At 36.9% G+C, this 18,818-nt stretch overlaps 2 protein-coding genes across 2 annotated transcripts; both read right to left on the bottom strand.

Moving 5' to 3' along the window:
• Nucleotides 1-174: 174 nt before the first annotated feature.
• On the bottom strand, nucleotides 175-7,030 carry LOC145222737 (phosphatidylinositol-3-phosphatase SAC1-like). Its single transcript, XM_080088926.1, has 9 exons — nucleotides 6,790-7,030; nucleotides 6,257-6,424; nucleotides 4,164-4,324; nucleotides 3,667-3,984; nucleotides 3,432-3,528; nucleotides 2,961-3,167; nucleotides 2,398-2,565; nucleotides 1,934-2,128; nucleotides 175-1,326 (listed from the first exon to the last, which is right to left on the bottom strand). Exons 1-9 carry the CDS (start codon nucleotides 6,955-6,957, stop codon nucleotides 1,033-1,035), a joined length of 1,776 nt encoding a protein of 591 aa, XP_079945052.1. The 5' UTR covers nucleotides 6,958-7,030; the 3' UTR covers nucleotides 175-1,032.
• A 424-nt stretch (nucleotides 7,031-7,454) lies between these two features.
• LOC145223712 (lactadherin-like) lies at nucleotides 7,455-18,616 on the bottom strand. Its single transcript, XM_080090105.1, has 12 exons — nucleotides 18,516-18,616; nucleotides 18,165-18,273; nucleotides 17,522-17,661; nucleotides 16,788-16,978; nucleotides 15,158-15,307; nucleotides 14,415-14,612; nucleotides 12,195-12,339; nucleotides 11,264-11,372; nucleotides 10,781-10,920; nucleotides 10,274-10,461; nucleotides 9,014-9,163; nucleotides 7,455-7,986 (listed from the first exon to the last, which is right to left on the bottom strand). The coding sequence occupies exons 1-12, from the start codon at nucleotides 18,577-18,579 to the stop codon at nucleotides 7,786-7,788; spliced, it is 1,785 nt and encodes a 594-aa protein (XP_079946231.1). The 5' UTR covers nucleotides 18,580-18,616; the 3' UTR covers nucleotides 7,455-7,785.
• Nucleotides 18,617-18,818: the final 202 nt, after the last annotated feature.

Here is an 18,818-nt window from a genome sequence, read left to right on the forward strand (position 1 = left end):
AAACCAAAACCGAAAACTTTCTGTCCAACATTGCTGGTCGCAACAATTTCAGCTGGAAAAGTTTCTGTAAAGCTTAAAATGCACCAGCATACTTATTTTACTTGAAAGATGCCAAGACTGGAGCTGGTTGTATTTCCTCATTAAATTCACCAAATGAAGGAAAAATCAGTAGAATGGTTTGATCTGGGTTTTGTAATCTTGTCAAAACAACAGTTAATTCTTACGTGCACATAATGTAAGTCGAAAAGAGGTGTGGTTTGCAAAACCAACATATGAAACTAATCAAATTCTAATTAGGGTGCTGGTTGGCTTTGTCTTAAATAAACTCATTTTTAAGATCTTTTCACAACACATTAAAAGAAAAAACAAAACATGCTCAGTATATAATATTTTGAAGAAAAAACACAATAATCACAAACATTAGTTTTGTTTTAAACAAGATGTGGGATGCTGTTGTGAATTTTGTTTGTCAGTCTTAAAATAGAAGTATAAATATGTATATTTCACTGACAAATCGCAAATAATGTAAATAGGACTAAAACACAAGCACATATTATTGCACTTACCAATTTCAGCAGCCATGAAGATTTACTATAGCAGATTCTATTTAAAGTTAGTAAAATATGTTGAAAGGTAAGAAACAGTAGGAGTTCCTTTAAGTATTAATTTTACCCAGAATTACAGATTACTTAGCAATGGACCACCATCAATTTAAAACACATGGCAATAAAAAATACAAATTTTAAAGGTTATTTTACATCACAATTACGACAAGCACCTCTGGATATACAGACACGTAATCTTGTTTTGAATTTCAGCAAAAACAAAATAAGTTTTGATTTATCATGAATCAAGCTAAGAGTTTTGTTGAGATAATAGCTCTGCAATTGACTAACAAAAAATATATTTGCTCATTGGTAATAACTAAATTTATGCACAATTGTTTCAACAACAAGGATAAAATGTCCAATAGAAAAATACCATATTTTGTTACATGATTTGTTTTGAATGGTAAATCAAAGATTAACTAAACTAATCTTCTTTCTGTTTGACATGTACTAAACTCGGATAGTTTACAAAGTCCACACCATTTCGTAAAAGATATAGAGCCATCAAAAACGTTGCGCCTGCCCATAGGAGAATATAACTAAACTGCTCTGTGAAGCCAGATGCTGGTATAAGAGCAAAGATTACAAACAAGGAAAAAGCTAGATAGGTGAAAAATAAGATCATTGGACGTCGCCTTTGTTGCATGGATGGGAAAGGCGACTGTTGGTTGTCCGAATCACTTATCACATAATTTCCAAGTAGAAGATCAATCGAGTCCTAAAACCATAGTCGAATTATTGCACTATAATTTATTTATAGAAACTGATGCACATAATCTACATCAGGGGTGGGCAACCTTTGTTACTGTAGGGCCAATTATAAATGTCAAAATTGGACCGAGGGCCGCACATGTTCATCACAGAATGTGATTTTGCTTTGTTTCTTACCAAATATGCTTAACTACAAGTAAAATTCGTATTTGATTCTAGCCACATTTTATCAGATCGCAGAAAACTAGCAGCAGGCGCATTAATCAGCTCAAAAATATGTAATAATTGGACTCGTTTGCCGGTACTTTTGAAATCCAAGCGTCTCTGCGGGCCACACAAGCTTTAATGAAGGGCCGCAGGTTGCCCACCCCTGATCTACATGTACATATAAACAGTGGTGGGATTCAGCTGGTTCGCATCGGTTTTAAAGAAGCGTCTCACAAAATTTTATGCGTACATTACTGGTTATTGTCAATGGACTTTTTGTCACAACACTGGCTGTAAAACATATGACTTTTATAATAGAACCGGCTGACAAAAAAAAAAAAAAATCCCACCATTGCATATAAACTTGATGTTATTACTGTACTATGAGGAACTTTGTTTAATTTAACCTGTCTAAAGCCGTCAGCAAAATTGTTCTTGTAATATCGCACTGCCGAGTTCATTCCGTCCCTTAGCAAACCAAGTTTTGTCCTTTTCCCAGTTCGTGTAAAGTCAGTTTTGAGAGCTCCAGTGCCAGCGTATTGTTGCGAACAAAAATCTGCATTATCAGCCCAAATCTGCTTGAGCAGATAATCCAGGTCGAACTGAAAAACAAAATGTGCATATTTATTTTTTTATAAAGCTCATCCATAGAAATCATAGTTGGCCAGTCAAATCCTGAGATTGAATCACAAGCACTGTTGCCTGCCTCGTATGCTGTTGCCTGCCTATGATTATTTAACATGTAAACTGCTTGTATATTTATGTTTTGAACACTTGCAGTAGATGATGGGGTATTTTGGTATTCCTTTGGTAAATTGAGGTTAGTTAGGCGTATGAAAGTAAGAACTTGTAAATTAGGACTACAACCAACCTCCTGTTCAATAGCATGTCCTGGTTTGAATATTCCCAATTGTGTTAGCTGTTTCGTTAATGACCTGCGAGCTATGAGCGACTGGACAACATTTGTGCGATCCAAACAATCCATGCAGTTGGTTCTGAAAACTCCAGATTGCTTCATAAATACAGCACCATCCCGATCCTGTTTAACATATTATGTTGTATAACATGTGTGGTGAACTAAAGTGATAGTTAATATCACCATAGGAAAAACCAATTGTTTTATTTTGTTCTATCTATAAAATACGAGTCACGTTGTTTGCAAAATATTACAGGTTTAGTAAAGCTTCCACATTGTGAAAGTGTTTTGGGGATGTCATAATTGAGTTCACTTGCATCAACAACACAAGGTTCAGTTGAAAACATCTATAAGCACAAGGATTTTAGGTTCAGCCTGATTCAGCCAAAATTATTCGGCCTCATGGCCAAATATTTGGTTTTGGCCCTAACCTTTTTAGGCGGGTTTGGAGCATCACTAATCAAAACATCTAGACAGCCATATCAGAAGAGATTAGAAATTTTATAAACAATATTAACCTGCATAAAGTAACCAAACTGATCTTGGTCAAGAGCGATTCGATCCATTAAGATACTCAGTCGATCCCAACGTGACATCCCACATTCATGGTGAAAGTCAAAAGCTTCATATGTGATGTCTTGACACTTGGCTTTGTTCACAGTGTCGAGGAATGCTCGAGCTAGCTCCAATTCACTGCCTTTATGATTTACCAGGTTTATTGCAACCTGTATCAAAGAAAATAAGTTGAGTGTTTCATAACCTTTTTGATGTTGGACAACTTTTATCTTCACATTATATTTTACACCCAATTAACGATAAACCAGACAAAAAAATGCAATTGGATTAAAGTAAAACATGAAAGTTATGCAAAACAAAGAAAAGTTGTAAATAAGCTAATGGAAACCACACAGGCCATAGTTCCTGATTGTTATAACAGTAAATCTAACAGACAAAAAAGACTAAAAAATACTATTGGTTAATGTGCTTACCTGTTTTCCATATGTAACAATTTGTGAATCAAAATGCTGATTGAAATATTTTAAATGTTTTTCCTGATCTCCAACTAAATGCAAAGATGGTTTGTATCTGAAAAAATAGTTGGTATTTTTATCCAATATTACACCAAAACTCAAATTTACCGCTGTAAAATGTTTGTCAAAGAAAAGGCTTCTCCACTTTAAATCCAAAATAGCAAACAAAACTGTACACATTAACTATTATTACCTCAGATTAGGTTTTTGTGTCCAAATTAAAGGTATGGAACCTCTGGTCTGAACAATAGAACAAATGTGATGGGCATATATCAACACTTGTTCAGTTTCTACAAAATTTGCAACTTCTCCATTGCTGTCTATGCCACGAACAAAATAACGAGTTCCAGCGCGAAGTGTGCTGCGACGCGAAATAAGGGCAAGGTCAAATGTACGACCTTGTACAAAGCATGCTGTGATAGAAATAAAACCATGCATGATAGGAAGTGTGAACTGCTGGAGCTCTGGCCGATCAAGAAAGTCATGTAGTGCATGTCTGTTCCACAAAAATCTATTAAAAAAGAAAAACACATAACAAAAAACTTCAACACTGTCAAAATTTGTTGTATTCTAAGAGTACTTTAAGTCTTTGTACAGTTTGTATTCTATATTTTTGGACAGTATAGTCTTTGTTGTGATACTGCAATACCTTTGGCAGGGTAGAATATATTTCACTTTTAATCAGCCTACCTGCCATCTGCTCTACTACTTAAAGGTTCAGAATGGAATCCAGTATCAGCCGAAGCCAATCTTTGCATAGAATGTGTAATATCAAAACTTGTGCAAAAGTAAAAGCTGTCAACGGCAAGAGCATATTCCAACATTGCAAGATATGTGCGGTTGTCTGATGTCTAAAAAACCACACAATACTGAATTTATAGTGAGATATTTTTTTACATTGTTATTTAATCATCATACTCTATAATCAGGGTTGCCATACCGTCCTTATTTCTAAGATGTGTCCTTATTTTGAAGGGCACTGTCTTAGAAAAATGTATTGTCTTTATTTCTAAGAAATGTCCTTTTCACTTCTGTCCTTATTTTGTCTTAATTTCAACAATTACAAGTCAAATCCCCCCTATAAGTAACAGTGTACCGAGACCCGAGCTGTCGTAAAATGCACAAAGTATTTTCTGCAAACAAGGAGTTGCTGGAACAGATGGTTTCTGGCAAAATATATGGCATGTGATATGCCATGGCTCATATAAATTCAAATTCAATAAATTTATTCTACAACGTTTGTTTTGTTTCATATGGAAACTTAATTTTTAAGTTGTCCTTATTTCAGGCTCCGCGTCGATGGCAACCCTGTCTATAATGCAAAAAAGGGATAGATTTATTTTCTATTTAAAACTCAAAACTACATAACATGGTAGCATAGGCGTCGATTTAGGGGTGACCGGGGTGACATGTCTCCCCTCCTGAAAAAACAGGGGTGACAACATATGTATTGTCTCCCCTGTTTTTGTTTGAAATAAAGTATTGCCAGAAAGACCGCATACACGTCTATACCGTAAAGTAGTTGAAACCGGCTGTTTGTAAGATTGAAGGTCACAATCAATGACAAACGCAAGTGTCTCGTGGTTTGTTACGCAACGTAACAATGGTTGCAGTAACAATCGGCATTGTTATGTGATTGTTTTATTCCCAGTACTGGCTGGTTGTTCAAGTATCTTATATTTGCTTTATGGTAACTGCAGGAATGACTAGTCAAACAAATATTATAGGCATTTTTGCAGCCAAAACGCAAGCAACCCTCGAATAAGACGTTGCCAGTTTAATGTTGAGTTGTTTAAAAATCGTCACATACAATGTAAATGAACATCTTGAACAATGTTTACTTAATTCCTGGCAACTTCACTATCTGTCTGTGCGGAAGTTTGCTATATCTGCAAACTTTGTTTCGTTTGTTTAACCCAGGGGTCACCAAACTACGGCCCACATTTTTTTTGATTCATAGGATTACAACGCCCAAAATAGACCACAACCAATTTGTTACGTCACAGACGAGACTACAAGTGTTAATTGTGCGCGAACAATTGCATTCTTTTGTTACTTGTGACGTAATATACGAGCATTGCTTGTTAGTTGATGCTAACTATACAATTTAACAGTCGGATCACCAGATTTTAAATGGGATTGTAGAAAGACCATATTTTGGCCCACCTATGAAAATCGCATCGCGGGCCAAGTATGGAAAGACGGCGCTAGAACATGTTAACTATGCGGCTCGCGCGAATCGTTATTAAAGTTATCCGGCCCGCAGTGTAAAACGTTTAGTGACCCCCTGGTTTAACCGAATAAGGGTCATAACTTAGATCGTGCGCTCGCCAGGACAACGGAGCAGTTAACGCAACTGCATTGTGTTCCTAAGATTGTGGGTTTGAACGGCTGATGGATGTTTCCAAAACATGGAAAGGTCTCCCCTAAAATTTTGCAAATAATTAAAAAATCGACGCCTATGCATGGTAGTACTTAATATCATATCTTACTGCATAACACAGCATGTTATCACATGGTAGGAAGTTTTACAAGTCACGAAAATGCTTCGAAAAAATATATTAAGCTTTAGAAAGCTATTCAGGTTGCATAAAGGGTTTGTAATTGAAATAACACTAAAATCTGGTGTAATTTTCCCTTGTTGGCTTGTATCTTACATTGCACACACTATGCTGTGCACTGCAGTATTATACAGTATTTAGTACTACCTCTACATAACAAATGTATTATTCCAGCAGAATTGATAGCCTAAAAAATGTTATTTAAGTGTCTACATATATCACCTGTGCTTCATTTAGATTCAAAAGTGATTTTCTGAATGGAATAATTTCAGTTTCAGTTATCTTCCACACAGTGTGTCCGAGAATATCTCCAACCCTCTGTCGACCTGTGATAACCACAAGGTACGGTCCTCCAACCAAGCGGATAATGCCAAATATTCCATAAATCAACTAAAAACAAAAGGCAAAAATAAAAGAGTTTATTTCACTTGTAGAAGAATACCTGGTGACATAATTGCATTACAAGCACCATGCTAAGAAATCTACGCAAAGGTAAATGGTTTCAAAGCCAAAAAGTGGAGAGCACAGTGGACGAATCATGAATATACGCACAACTCTACTGTATGATGAAAAAACTAAAACATGATTCACTACCAATAGAAATTGTGATTGGAGAAGTTTAAACTGAATGTAATATTAATTTTCTTTCACGTTTACTTTTCTCAATTTAAAATAGTGTATAAAAGTATTGCAAAAGTACTGATTATTGTAAAATACACTTATTTGTGAAATTTACCACACAGATCGTAGCTAACCTTGCTTTCTGCTAACGAAGGTGGGATATCTTCTCTGTTGGAACGAAGATTAATTTCAAAATTAATTCTGTCCAAAACCAGGACATCTCTCGACCCGGCATTCAAAGACTCGATGTAAAACGAATCACTGGTTATATGGAGTCGCAGGTTATCGTAAACTGCAGCCATTTTGTAAATTATCTGCCAACACCTAACAAAAATAATTCCGCCACAACCAAAGAACCTTGAAACCAGTAAATCACCTGATCACGTTACGATTCAGTGATTTTACTTTGACGCAACACAAGGAAGAACAAAATGTAATTGGTTTCGTATTTTTATTAATTTTTAAAGTTAACAGTCATTGTTTTTTTAACGTTAGGCAGATTTTGAGCTTGTTAAATTTATTGTGGAAAGTTTTGTTCCCTTACATTTATGTGAGGATTTTTTTTGTCCGAAATATTGACGTTCTTTCATGCGTCTGGTCAAACTGTTGCTAATAATCGCAATCCGGAGCGGCAGTGTTTAATTAAAAACTCTTGACTTCAGAATAAGCATTTATTTTAGGCGCATCTTGTCCCATGTTTTTTGCTGTGCTAATCTTCCCAATTATGCTTATCGAAAGCTAGTGACTTAAATAAAGTTTAGGTACTGTTTACCAAATGCTTTAGCTGTACCAAAAGCTGTGAAATGATGCCATATTATATATTTGAAAGTGAACGATACACAAACAATCACACACATACTGTTGTTCAACTATTAAGTACGGCATACTCAATTGAGTTACAGTATTCACAATGCAAATAAAGGTTGTTAAACGAAGGATACCGGGGACTTATTGCCGCATTGTAAAGAAAATGAATGAAAAGCAAAGGCTAACTAGAGATAAAAAAAATATCAGCAATAAACTGATGGAAGTTATTCAAAAGTAGGAGATATTAAAGTACAAGTATAGAAATGTTTATGCGATATGACAATGAAATTTATGTACAAAACAATCCGAATCCAAACGGCTGTTTAGTTGTTCAGAATGATCTCCGTATCGAGCCTGTGATTCATAGCTGCATCATACTCGTCATATGAACAACCAATCAGTTCCATGCGTAAAGCAGGGTGTCGCAGCCATTCGTATGGAAGAAGACGGAAGTAGCGAGCCAAAATTGGAGTTTCAAACATATTTCGCACCACGGTGTCTTTATCATTGTTGCCATTAAATATCTGAACAACAAATTAGATCAATGTTAAGCATCTATCAAACTAGGCCTGTGGTTTTGGTGCTAGGTGTCCAGGAAAACTAGATTTCTGGCTTAGGGCTGTAAGTGGTTGCCCTGTACCGTTTGCACAATGTACTTAAACCAATAATATAGGACTGCAAATTTTTCAGATCTATTGTTAACCAAAAACATTACAGCAATACATCTAGATCAGTGGTTCTCAAACTCGGTTTTCGGGGCCGCATGCGGCTCCTAACTACTTATTTTCACCAGACCTCAGAAAACTACCAAACATTGCTATTTTAGCTTTCAAAGTCATCTTCTTTAGTGATTTTCTTAAGGTTTCGTTTTTTGCGGCTCCCTACACACTTAAAAAATACCATTTGGCCCCGACAATAAAAAAGCTTGAGAGCCACTGATCTAAATCGAGGGGTCTGCAGTCTTTTGAACGCAATATATCAGTTTATCTTGTTTAATATCCTCGCGTGCCAACGTTTTGTGCATAATGTTAATTTAACTGTGCCTGCTGATTTAAATACCAAACAGAAACCATGCAGATTCGAACCTTATGCAAAATTATGCCGAATTTTTAACTTATAAATCGATCGAGGTGCTATGAATAATTATATTTTGCGCCACGTTTGAAGAGCGTACCAGAGTTTGCCGACCCCTGATTTAGACGAATAATTAGAAACCTTGCCAAAAGACCTAAAATAATTTCAGATTAAAAAAACAAAAATGTTATGCACTAATTCGTGTGTATTCTTTTACACCATTGATCTATGTTTTATCACTCCGTTGGTGCCAGTTTGTAGCCGCACAAGCTTGGACGCTGTTTTTGTGCCTAATCAAGATGTCTTGTATGGGACGCCGAAACGTCGGTTATTTAAAAAAAACTGCTGGTAGAGCAATAACAGTTTATGCAATATTGGTATTAGTTCCTAGATAAACGTGGAAACCGCTAAAACTAGTAAATTTGAACACCAAAAGTTCATGGAATTTTTTGTAAAAAGCAAACAATTGGGACATGCCTTGGGTGTAGGTCCATCGGTGTAAAAACTCCACTGTTGACCGTCTTTGCTGAAAGCAACCCTGAACTTCGTAATGCATTGATGCCTTGTCCATCTGCTCACGCCTTGAGTCAAGACTCCAGTAATGGCTGTTGGTTCGCCGAGATCAATCTGAATAAAAATCGTGGAAATCAAAACATGCGTAGAAGAATAGTGTATATGTGTATGGTGAGCTTATACACGTGAACAGTCGTAAATGTTTGTCGAACGCATCGTATTTATTATTTTATTACCATGATGGGTAAATTGTTGTACTCACTTACAGTAAATGTCTTAATCGCCACCAAAATAGCTTCCATTTAACTAAAAACCGAATGTTAGTTTAATGTGAACTATTAATTGAGGATTTTCAGTGTCTGTGTGTGTGTGTTTCTTTCGGTGGTTTCTTTTTCTGTCTAATCCCACCCATATTCCCAACATGGGTGGTTAGATACAAGAGCCCCCTCGACCGGTCCCAGCTCACATTTTGCTAAACTTACTTTCTGATGAGCTCTCGCCACACAACGCTTCGTAATAAGGTGTAGCTGCAGCGCGCTTAGCCATGATCCATCGATTGTGCAATCGATATTTTTGTAATCCATTAGATTTCACCATTGCGAAAATATTTCCTGCTTGAAGATTTTTCAAGTATATTTGCGTCGCAATGTACGTTTCACCTATCAGGTATGTGATTGCGTAAAAATGTGGTATGCTGTGATTGCGTTAGTAGGGGGGTATGTATTTGCGTAAAAACGTAGGTATGTAATTGCTTGAGTAGAAAAGTATGTGCGTGAGTGTAAGGGGATCCGATATTCGAGTCCCAACCCTAAACAAAAGCCCGAAGCCCGTCCAAAAGACGTTTTAAATAAGCCTGTTTAGGCCCTAACATTTGATTGACAGGCCTCTAATAAAGAAGACATAAAAATGGACAATGATAGACAATGGCCCAAACAAGACGTTTTAAATTTGTTGGGCATTCGGTAATGTCTAGACCAGTGGTTCTCAACCAGGGCCCATGCCCCGGTGTACCTTAATACTGCTTGCTGTACATTTATATCACTTGGTGCACCCTTATGCCACTTGGCGCACCTTTATATCGCTAGGTAAAGGCGCACCTAGCATTATATAGGTGCAACAAGCGATATAAAAAGACACCAAGCGATATTAAAGTGAGATCTAGTATAATAAGATGCACCAAATGAGATCTAGTATAATAAGATGCACCAAATGCGCAAGACTCACCTGTATGTATTGGTTAACATCATCGTAATGTGGAATCCACCCATTAAACATGCCGCCTCTGTTAAGACGAGCAAGATGCGCGTTCCAATAAAAGCTTAACCAGTGAGCGACCGATGATGACGTGACGCTTCTGTGACTGATTTTGCCAGTTTCCATTCCCAGTGGTTTGCCACACTTTTTGATTTTAGCTGGAAAATATTTCTGTTTTTTGTATGTCTTGGTGTATTGATTCCAATGCAGTAACAACGCAGATCACGATGAGATATACTTTTGCCCGAGTAGGGAGGTAAACCTCAACCACAGACGTTTGTTACGAAAATCCGGTTATTCGCATAATCCGGTGGATTTCATAAAATGCTTGGTAAACTGCGATACTGCAAAAGTTTTTACTAATTTTCATGATCTGCCCGAGCAGGCATATTTCTCTAGCATGCTTCATGTGATTTTGTGTTACACGATTGATTACTAATTTTGTTTCTTTTATGTGACAACCACCAGTATACTTACGGATATAACAAAATGCGCCTCTTGGGCCGTTCCAGTCGCAGTAGTGCACCCCTGGGCCTCCCCCACAATCTCCTATAGTGTGATTCATTGGATAACGAGCAACCACGTCAGCATTCCAACCACAAACGCAGTGACTGAATCTGTGATGCAAAAGTAACCACTGTGCTTTTTTGTTGCTGATTTAAAATTTGACATAAAACGTCAAAATTATATGCAAAATATCCCATCACAGTAGTTATATCAACCAGATATGGGGCAGTTTGTATTTTAATGCATTCGAATACAGACTTCGTGACCTTCATGCTGTATTTATATGCCGTTTTCTTTTGTGTCCTAATTCATGAATGCAATTCAATTAGTTGATGCTAAAAATATTTGAAATAACAATTCAATATCATGAAGAGGGTGCTTAAACATTTGCCATTTGCCGAAAAAGCAGCCGATCAACGGCCACAAATGCGAAAAAGGCAAATTCGACTTCACCCGTTTCGACTCGCTTCCAAAAGGTCCCCATATGTCGCCAATGAAGCACCTAGACTTTCACATTTCTTGTACGCTTGCACGAAAGAAAGAGGAGATCCCAAATCAATAACTGAAAAACAAATGTTTTCATAACAATGTAAAAAAATGAAATTAATTATTTGGTGGTGCCCAAAATGTCAATTGGAAACGCATTGGTACAAGGTTGATCAAGGTTATGACAATTTATGTCTTGGAAAGCCAAACTTTTTTGATAACACAACGTTTCGTTGTGCAAAACGGCATAATATCTGGTTGGTCAATTAAGCTACAATTGATAAGCCAACGATACGTATAACAACAATTAAATAACACTTTTTACCAGGGAGTCGAACCGGAACTGAACCCGAACCCGCGAACCGGTTTGAGCGGTTAACATCATTAAACCTGAACCGAACCCGAACCGCTATAAATTATAATTATAATTACGATTTTCTAAAAACCCGAACCGGAGTTGAACCCCATATTTTGTTTGGCGTTGGACCCGAACCGGAACTGAACCAGTAACAAATGAAGTATGTTTTATATTTTGTGATTTTTTTCAAAACAGCGCATTGAAGAGTCCGCGAGATAACACTTATAGGGCGTGTCAAAAATAACAGTGCACGGTCAAAATTATTTTGGGATTTGATAAGGCCGGGTAGATGATGGAAAGAATCAAATTAAAACAAAAAAAAGTTGAATCATTTAAAAACCTCAAACCGGTTCGGACCGGATAATTTGCCCAAACCGGAACACCGGAACAAAACCCGATACCGACAAATCTACATTTTTAAAAACCTGAACCGAATCTGAACCCTTGCAAACAAAACCAAGTGAACCCGAACCGAACCTGAACCCATACGACAAGCGGATCGACTCCCTGCTTTTTACAAACTACGTTTAGAAATGATACCTTTTGCCGAAGAAAGAGACGCAGCACAGGAAAACAGCAAGACAAATATCAAACAAGAATTCATTTTAACTTTTATTAATCCTACAAGAACAAAAAAGAAAGTTTGATAGACAAAAGTGTTAATTTTTTTCTGTATATTCGTCGTTGATCAACATTTATTCATACGACATATAAAGCAGCCGAAAAAAATAATGGTACCAGCGCAAAACACCGAAAAGGTTACAAACGATTTAGAAGCTTGTTCAGTTTTGTATGTTTAAATGTCAGTGTGCCTCCAAAGCAATGCATTGTTCTAAAAACGTGAAACTAGACCATAGAGCAGCTAACTGTAAAGATGTGATTACCAGCATTTATTTTATTACACGATCACAATCGTTAGAGGGTTCTACAGGTAAAACTGTTTTTTGTCGTGCTAAAGTGCCTAAACAAACCTGATTAAACAGCTGGTAACATAAATTTGATGCAAAGCTCCAAACAACATTCTGTTCTAAACAACTGTGCTCACGGTGTAGCAGTAACTGCAGAACAGACACTTATAAACTTTAATCTGTGTTATATACTAGGCCAAAATTCCAATAGGCTTCCAGCACTTTTTCCTTCAACCCAGTTGGTCATCGAAGCAAGTGAATGCAAACAAGCAGCCGCCAGCCAGCGTGACGTCAAACTAAGCGTGTTTGTTTCGCAATAAGGGTCTAATTGTAAAGAAGAATATGAGAATGTTTCAAAATCAAAAAAAATCAAATGATTGTCACTTCATAAGAGTATCAACACTTAAACAAAAAGAAATCATATGTTAAATAAATATTACATTATTGCCTCTATTGGCCACATTACTTCGCATTTGTTGTTGTTTTGACTTTAAAAATAACAAATTTAATATTGTTTACTTTAATATCTCATTTTTCTTCTATCTGCGCTTCAAAACATACGCTTACACACACTTACAGCAGCAGCGACTTGTTTGTTAAGCAATTGCTTACGAGCACTTGAAAGCTATCAATGCTGTCACGAGTGGAGACTTTTCCCCAATTGAAAAGTGATCATTTCCTGTAATTCATTGTTTCCAAGCAACGCTCTGACGTAATTGCATTTGCTGACCTACCACGGGGTACAAAGTACCAGCAGTTTTAGCGCAAACAAATTGTTATGAAACAGTCCAAAAAATTTCAGCATTTTTGCAACAACATGCAAAACAGCATATTACAAGTTCTAAAACCAAAATGTATATCCAAACAATAATGCCCAATGTTTACAAGACCTTATAACTTGAAGCTAGTAACAAACACTGCATTTTTAAACAAGCAAGAACTAGGGAGGTATAGTGTGTTTGAAAACTAAAAATAGATGTTTGCAAACCATTTGTAGTTTCAGCGATTTTCTAAACTTTACAAGCTGAATGACTAAAGCAGTGGTTCCCAACCAAGGGGAAAAATTTTGTAATTCGCAGGGGAGAATTTGTGTCACAATATCACTCTTACTGGTTGTCTAAAATATTTTTCAGTAAAGTTCATGATATATTGTACAAAGAGGTACAATTAGGGTAGACCTACTAACACTGAGCTTCACCTTCGGCCCGACCTGAGAACTTCTGGTAGGTGGCGCAACAGAGCATAGGCGTTTATGGTGCTGTTACAGCAATTTGGGTTTATGGTAAGAATAATTGCTGAGTCAGCACCATAAACGCCTATGCTCTTTTGCGTCACCTACCAGAAGTTCTCAGGTCGGGCCAAAGGTGAAGCTCAGTGTTAGTAGCTCTACCTACAATTAGAGGCTATAGACTAGTATAGAGCCTATAATCGAGAGTTTAATTTCTGTTCTAAGAATTACAATAAAATGTTAATATAAACGATATTTTAGCAAACTAAATTTGTAGGGTGGAATCAGATTTGAATATCGACTAAATAGGTGCACAGGACAAAAAAGTTGGGAACCACTGGACTAAAGCTCCTACGAAAACCACTTTGCTTTTGTTGCACAACGTTTGCATCATTGCTTATCTCGCCAAGCCCTATTATTTCGACAGATACTGTTGTTGTTCCAAACGTAAATTGCTGCGTCGAACAGGAAATAAATGAAAATTAAAGCTATCTATGGAAGAACTGAACATTGTCGGCAATAAAATGTTGGAAGTTATTCAGAAGGACAAAGTATTTAAGCACAAGTACAGAGATGTTCATGCAAGATGGCAATAAAATTTATGTACAAAAAAATGGCTGTTTAGTTGTTTAGAAAGATCTCAGTATCGAGCCTGTGATTCATAGCTGCATCAAACTCATCATATGAGCAACCAATCAGCTCCATGCGCAAAGCAGGGTGTCGCAGCCATTCGTATGGAAGAAGACGGAAGTAGCGAGCCAGAATCGGAGTTTCAAACATATTCCGCACCACAGTGTCTTTATCATTGTTGCCCTTAAATATCTGAACAACAAATTTCATCAATGTTAAGTACCTATCAAACTAGGCCTGTAGTTTTAGGTGCCTACAAAACTAGTTTTTTGTTTTATAGGACTTTAGGTGGTTGCCTTGTACCGGTCAAACAATGTACACATAAACAATAACATAGGATTGCAAATTTACAGATCTAATGTTCATCAAAATCATGCATTAAAGGAATACACCTAGATCGGGGGTCAGTAATCCTTTGAACGCAACATTTCAATTTATCTTGTGTTTTTTCAAATGATGATGTGGTTGCGTGCCAACATTTTTGTTGGTATAATGTTAATTTAATTGTGTCCGTTGATTTGAATGCCAAACAGAAGGCATGCAAATTCAAACCATTTATTCATAAAATATTATGCATAAATCGTCGGTTATTTACAAAGAAACTACTAGAAGAGCAATAACAGTTTATGCAATATTGGTATTAGTTCCTAGATAAATATGGAACCCGCAAAAATTAGTAAATTTGTATAACAAAATGTCACGGGCTATTTTGTGGAAAAAAAACAATTGAGACATGCCTTGGGTTTATCTCCATCAGCGTAAAAACTCCAAATTTGGCCGTCTTTGCTGAAAGCAATCCTAAATTTCTTTATGCATTGATGCCTTGTCCATCTGCTCACGCCTTGAGTCAAGACTCCAGTAATGGCTGTTGGTTCGCCGAGATCAATCTGAATAAAAATCGTGAAAATCAAAACATGCATAGAAGAATAGTGTATATGTGTATGGTGAGCTTATACACGTGAACAGTCGCAAGCAAATGGTTTGTTTGCTGAAACCATAGTATGTATCACCTTTTCCGTTTTTTTTTTTGGTGGGTAAAGTGTTGTCCACAATTACAGTACATGACAAAGCTGCCAGTTAACGACAAAACATGTTCTAATTTAAAGTGAACTATCTGGGATTTCAGTATGTGTGTGTTTCTACCGGCGCTTGACCCCATCACACTATGTTTCTTCGATGAATTATTTTCCCGTCTAATCCCACCTTTATTTCTATGACGGGTGGTAAGATACTATAGGGCCCCCTCGACAGGTCCCAGCAGCTACTTACAGTGCGCCAAACTCACTCCTTGGTGAGCTTCTGCCACACAACGCTTCGTAATAAGGTGTAGCTGCAGCGCGTTTAGTCATGATCCACCGATTGTGCAATCGATATTTTTGTAATCCCTTAGATTTCAACATAGCGCCAATATTTCCGGCTTGTTGATTGTTCAAGTACATGCGTGGCGTTGTTTGTGCTTCACCAAGCAGATATGTGATTGCGTAAAAGATGGTATGTGAATGATTGTGTAGGGAGGTATGTGATTGATTGTGTAGGGAGGTATGTGATTGCGTAAAAAGGTATGTGAATGATTGTGTAGGGAGGTATGTGATTGCGTAAAAAGATGGTATGTGATTGATTGCGTAGGGAGGTATGTGATTGCGTAAGTAGGCGTGTATACTTGCGTGCGTGATCCAGAGTTGTAGGCGGGCCCGATATTCGAGCCTAAACCCTAAACAAAAGCCCAAACCGAAACCGAAACCGTTTTAGATAAGCCCGTTTAGGCCCGATATTTGATTGACAGGCCTATAATAAAGAGGCATACGTCATGGACAGTAATTGGCAATGGTCCAAACAAGACGTTTTGAAGCTGGGCATTAGGTAATGTCCAGCAAACTAACTACTTGGGTAATTTATATTTTTAAAGCTAGGCAATTTATATTTTTTTAAATTACTGACATATAATGTGAAGTCAAGCCTGAAATAAATCCGATTGTTACCAAAACAAAAGCCAGAACCTGACCCGAAAAGCACAGGCACGATCTACATCTCTGACATGATAATACTGTACTGGTAAATCTTTGTAGATAATTGACTGTGTCTGGGTAAGTAACTGAGTGTTACTTGGCTTGGTAGGTACGAGAATTTACGCAAGTGTGGCGAACCTGAAAGATAAACCATTTGTATTGTGGCAACATTAACCATTGCAAAAAAACGACGCAGTTTTAACCGTATATTGGGGTACATTTAAACAGTGAAAAATTCGCCTGTGAAAAATTGCCCGCTTGTGAAAAATCTTGGTGCCCTAAACAGAGGCTTATTTTCTTTATGGTTTATCTAGCCCCGGTGAATACGTAAGTATTTCATTACTGCGCGTACAAGACTCACCTGTATGTATTGGTTAATATCATCGTGATGTGGAATCCAGCCATTAAACATGCCTCCTCTGTTAAGACGAGCGAGAAGTGCATTCCAATATGCGCCAAACCAAGTGTGAGCTACCGATGATGAAGTGACGCTTCTGTGTCTGATTTTGCCAGTTTCCATTCCCAGTGGTTTGCCACATTTTCTGATTTTAGCTGGAAAATATTTCTGTTTTTTCACATGTTTTTAGGTGATTGATTTTACTGCACCAACAAGGCAGATCACGATGCAAAAAAGTTTTGATTTTTTTATCATATCGGTAACAGTTATATGACGAATCGGTTATTTGCATTTAATTGCATAGGGAACGTAAACCTCAACCGTAACCGTTTGTTACGAAAATCCGGTTTTTCGCATGACCCGGTGGAGTACATAAAATGCTTGGTAAAGTAATCATGCGAATAACCAGATTTGTGAATACTGCGAAATTAAGCCCCCAAGATTTATTCTGTATTTAAAAAAATTGGTAAAAAATATCAAACGAAATGCAACTCTTTGTAACGTTTTCAAATGAGGCGTAGTTCCGTTAATAAAGAATAAAAGTGGAGCAAAAAGCTACAAGATTTTAATACGTTTTTAAGCCATAAGTTTTTACCAATTTTCATGATTTGCCGAAGCAGGCATATATAGAATGCTTATAGTGACACGACTGATAACTAACTTTGTTTCTTATATGTGACAACCACCAGTATACTTACGGATATAACAAAATGCGCCTCTTGGGCCGTTCCAGTCGCAGTAGTGCACCCCTGGGCCTCCCCCACAACCCCCTAAAGTGTGATTCATTGGATACCGAGCAACCACGTCAGCATTCCATCCACAAACGCAGTGACTCATTCTGTAATGCAAAAGTAGCAACTGTTTTTTTTTTGCTGATTTAAAATTTGAAACTGGCATAGAACGTCAAATCGTATTCAAAAAATCCGAATACAGTACTTATATCAACCAGATATGGGGCAGTTTGTATTTTAATGCATTCGAATACAGATTATGTGACCTTCATGCTGTTGCACATTTAATTCAGTTGTGCTTTTATGATCTGATTGAAGAATGCAATTCAATTAGTTAATGATAAAAAAAGTGAAACAACAATTTAATATCCTGAACAAAATACCGAAATAAAAAATATCTCTTCGTTTCGTTGGATATGTTTTATTTCGATAATTCGTTCCAATATTTGGACAAAAATTATTTAATTTGTTTCGGCATAAAACAGTGCTTAAACATTTCTTTTCTTTAAAAACTGTTTTTAGGCGAAAAAGCAACCGATCAATCACGGTTTAACTTGTTGAGATGCAATGAGCTACTTGTTGCAGTTACAAAAAGCAAATTCGACTTTACCCGTTTCGACTCGCTTCCAAAAGGTCCCCATATGTCGCCAGTGAAGCACCTAGACTCTCACACTTCCTGTACGCTTGCACGAACGAAAGGGGAGATCCCAATGCAATAACTAAAAAAAAGAATTACTTGAGCGCAACATAAGCTCAAATAAGTCAGAAGCGAAATTTGATGCCCAACATGTTAAATTTTTCTTGTTATAAAATTTCTTTATAAAATAGAGAAAGTGTTGTTGAGAAATACGGCCTAATACAAGTTAGTCAATTTATACTTGAAGTTATACACCTGACAAACCAACGATACCGAAAACATGAATTAAATCATGTTTTTACAGACCACGTTTAGAAATAATACCTTTTGCCGAAGAAAGAGACACAGCACAAGAAAGCAGCAAAACAAATATCAAACAAGAATTCATTTTCACTTTTATTAATCCTACAAGAACAAAAAATAAAGCTTGATAAACAAACGTTTTAAAAATTCTCACTATGTTCGTCGTTGGTCAACATTTATTCATACGACATATAAAGCAGCCGAAAAAAACAATATTACCAGCGCAAAACAACCAAAAGGTTACGCACGATTTAGAACAGTGGTTCTTAACCTTTTTGGTGTGGTTTCCCACTAAAGTCAATTGCCAAGTTCAAATTTCCCCCC

Source organism: Phallusia mammillata, chromosome 4 (assembly GCF_965637545.1).
Source record: "Phallusia mammillata chromosome 4, kaPhaMamm4.hap1.1, whole genome shotgun sequence".
Classification (NCBI taxonomy): Eukaryota; Metazoa; Chordata; class Ascidiacea; order Phlebobranchia; family Ascidiidae; genus Phallusia; species Phallusia mammillata.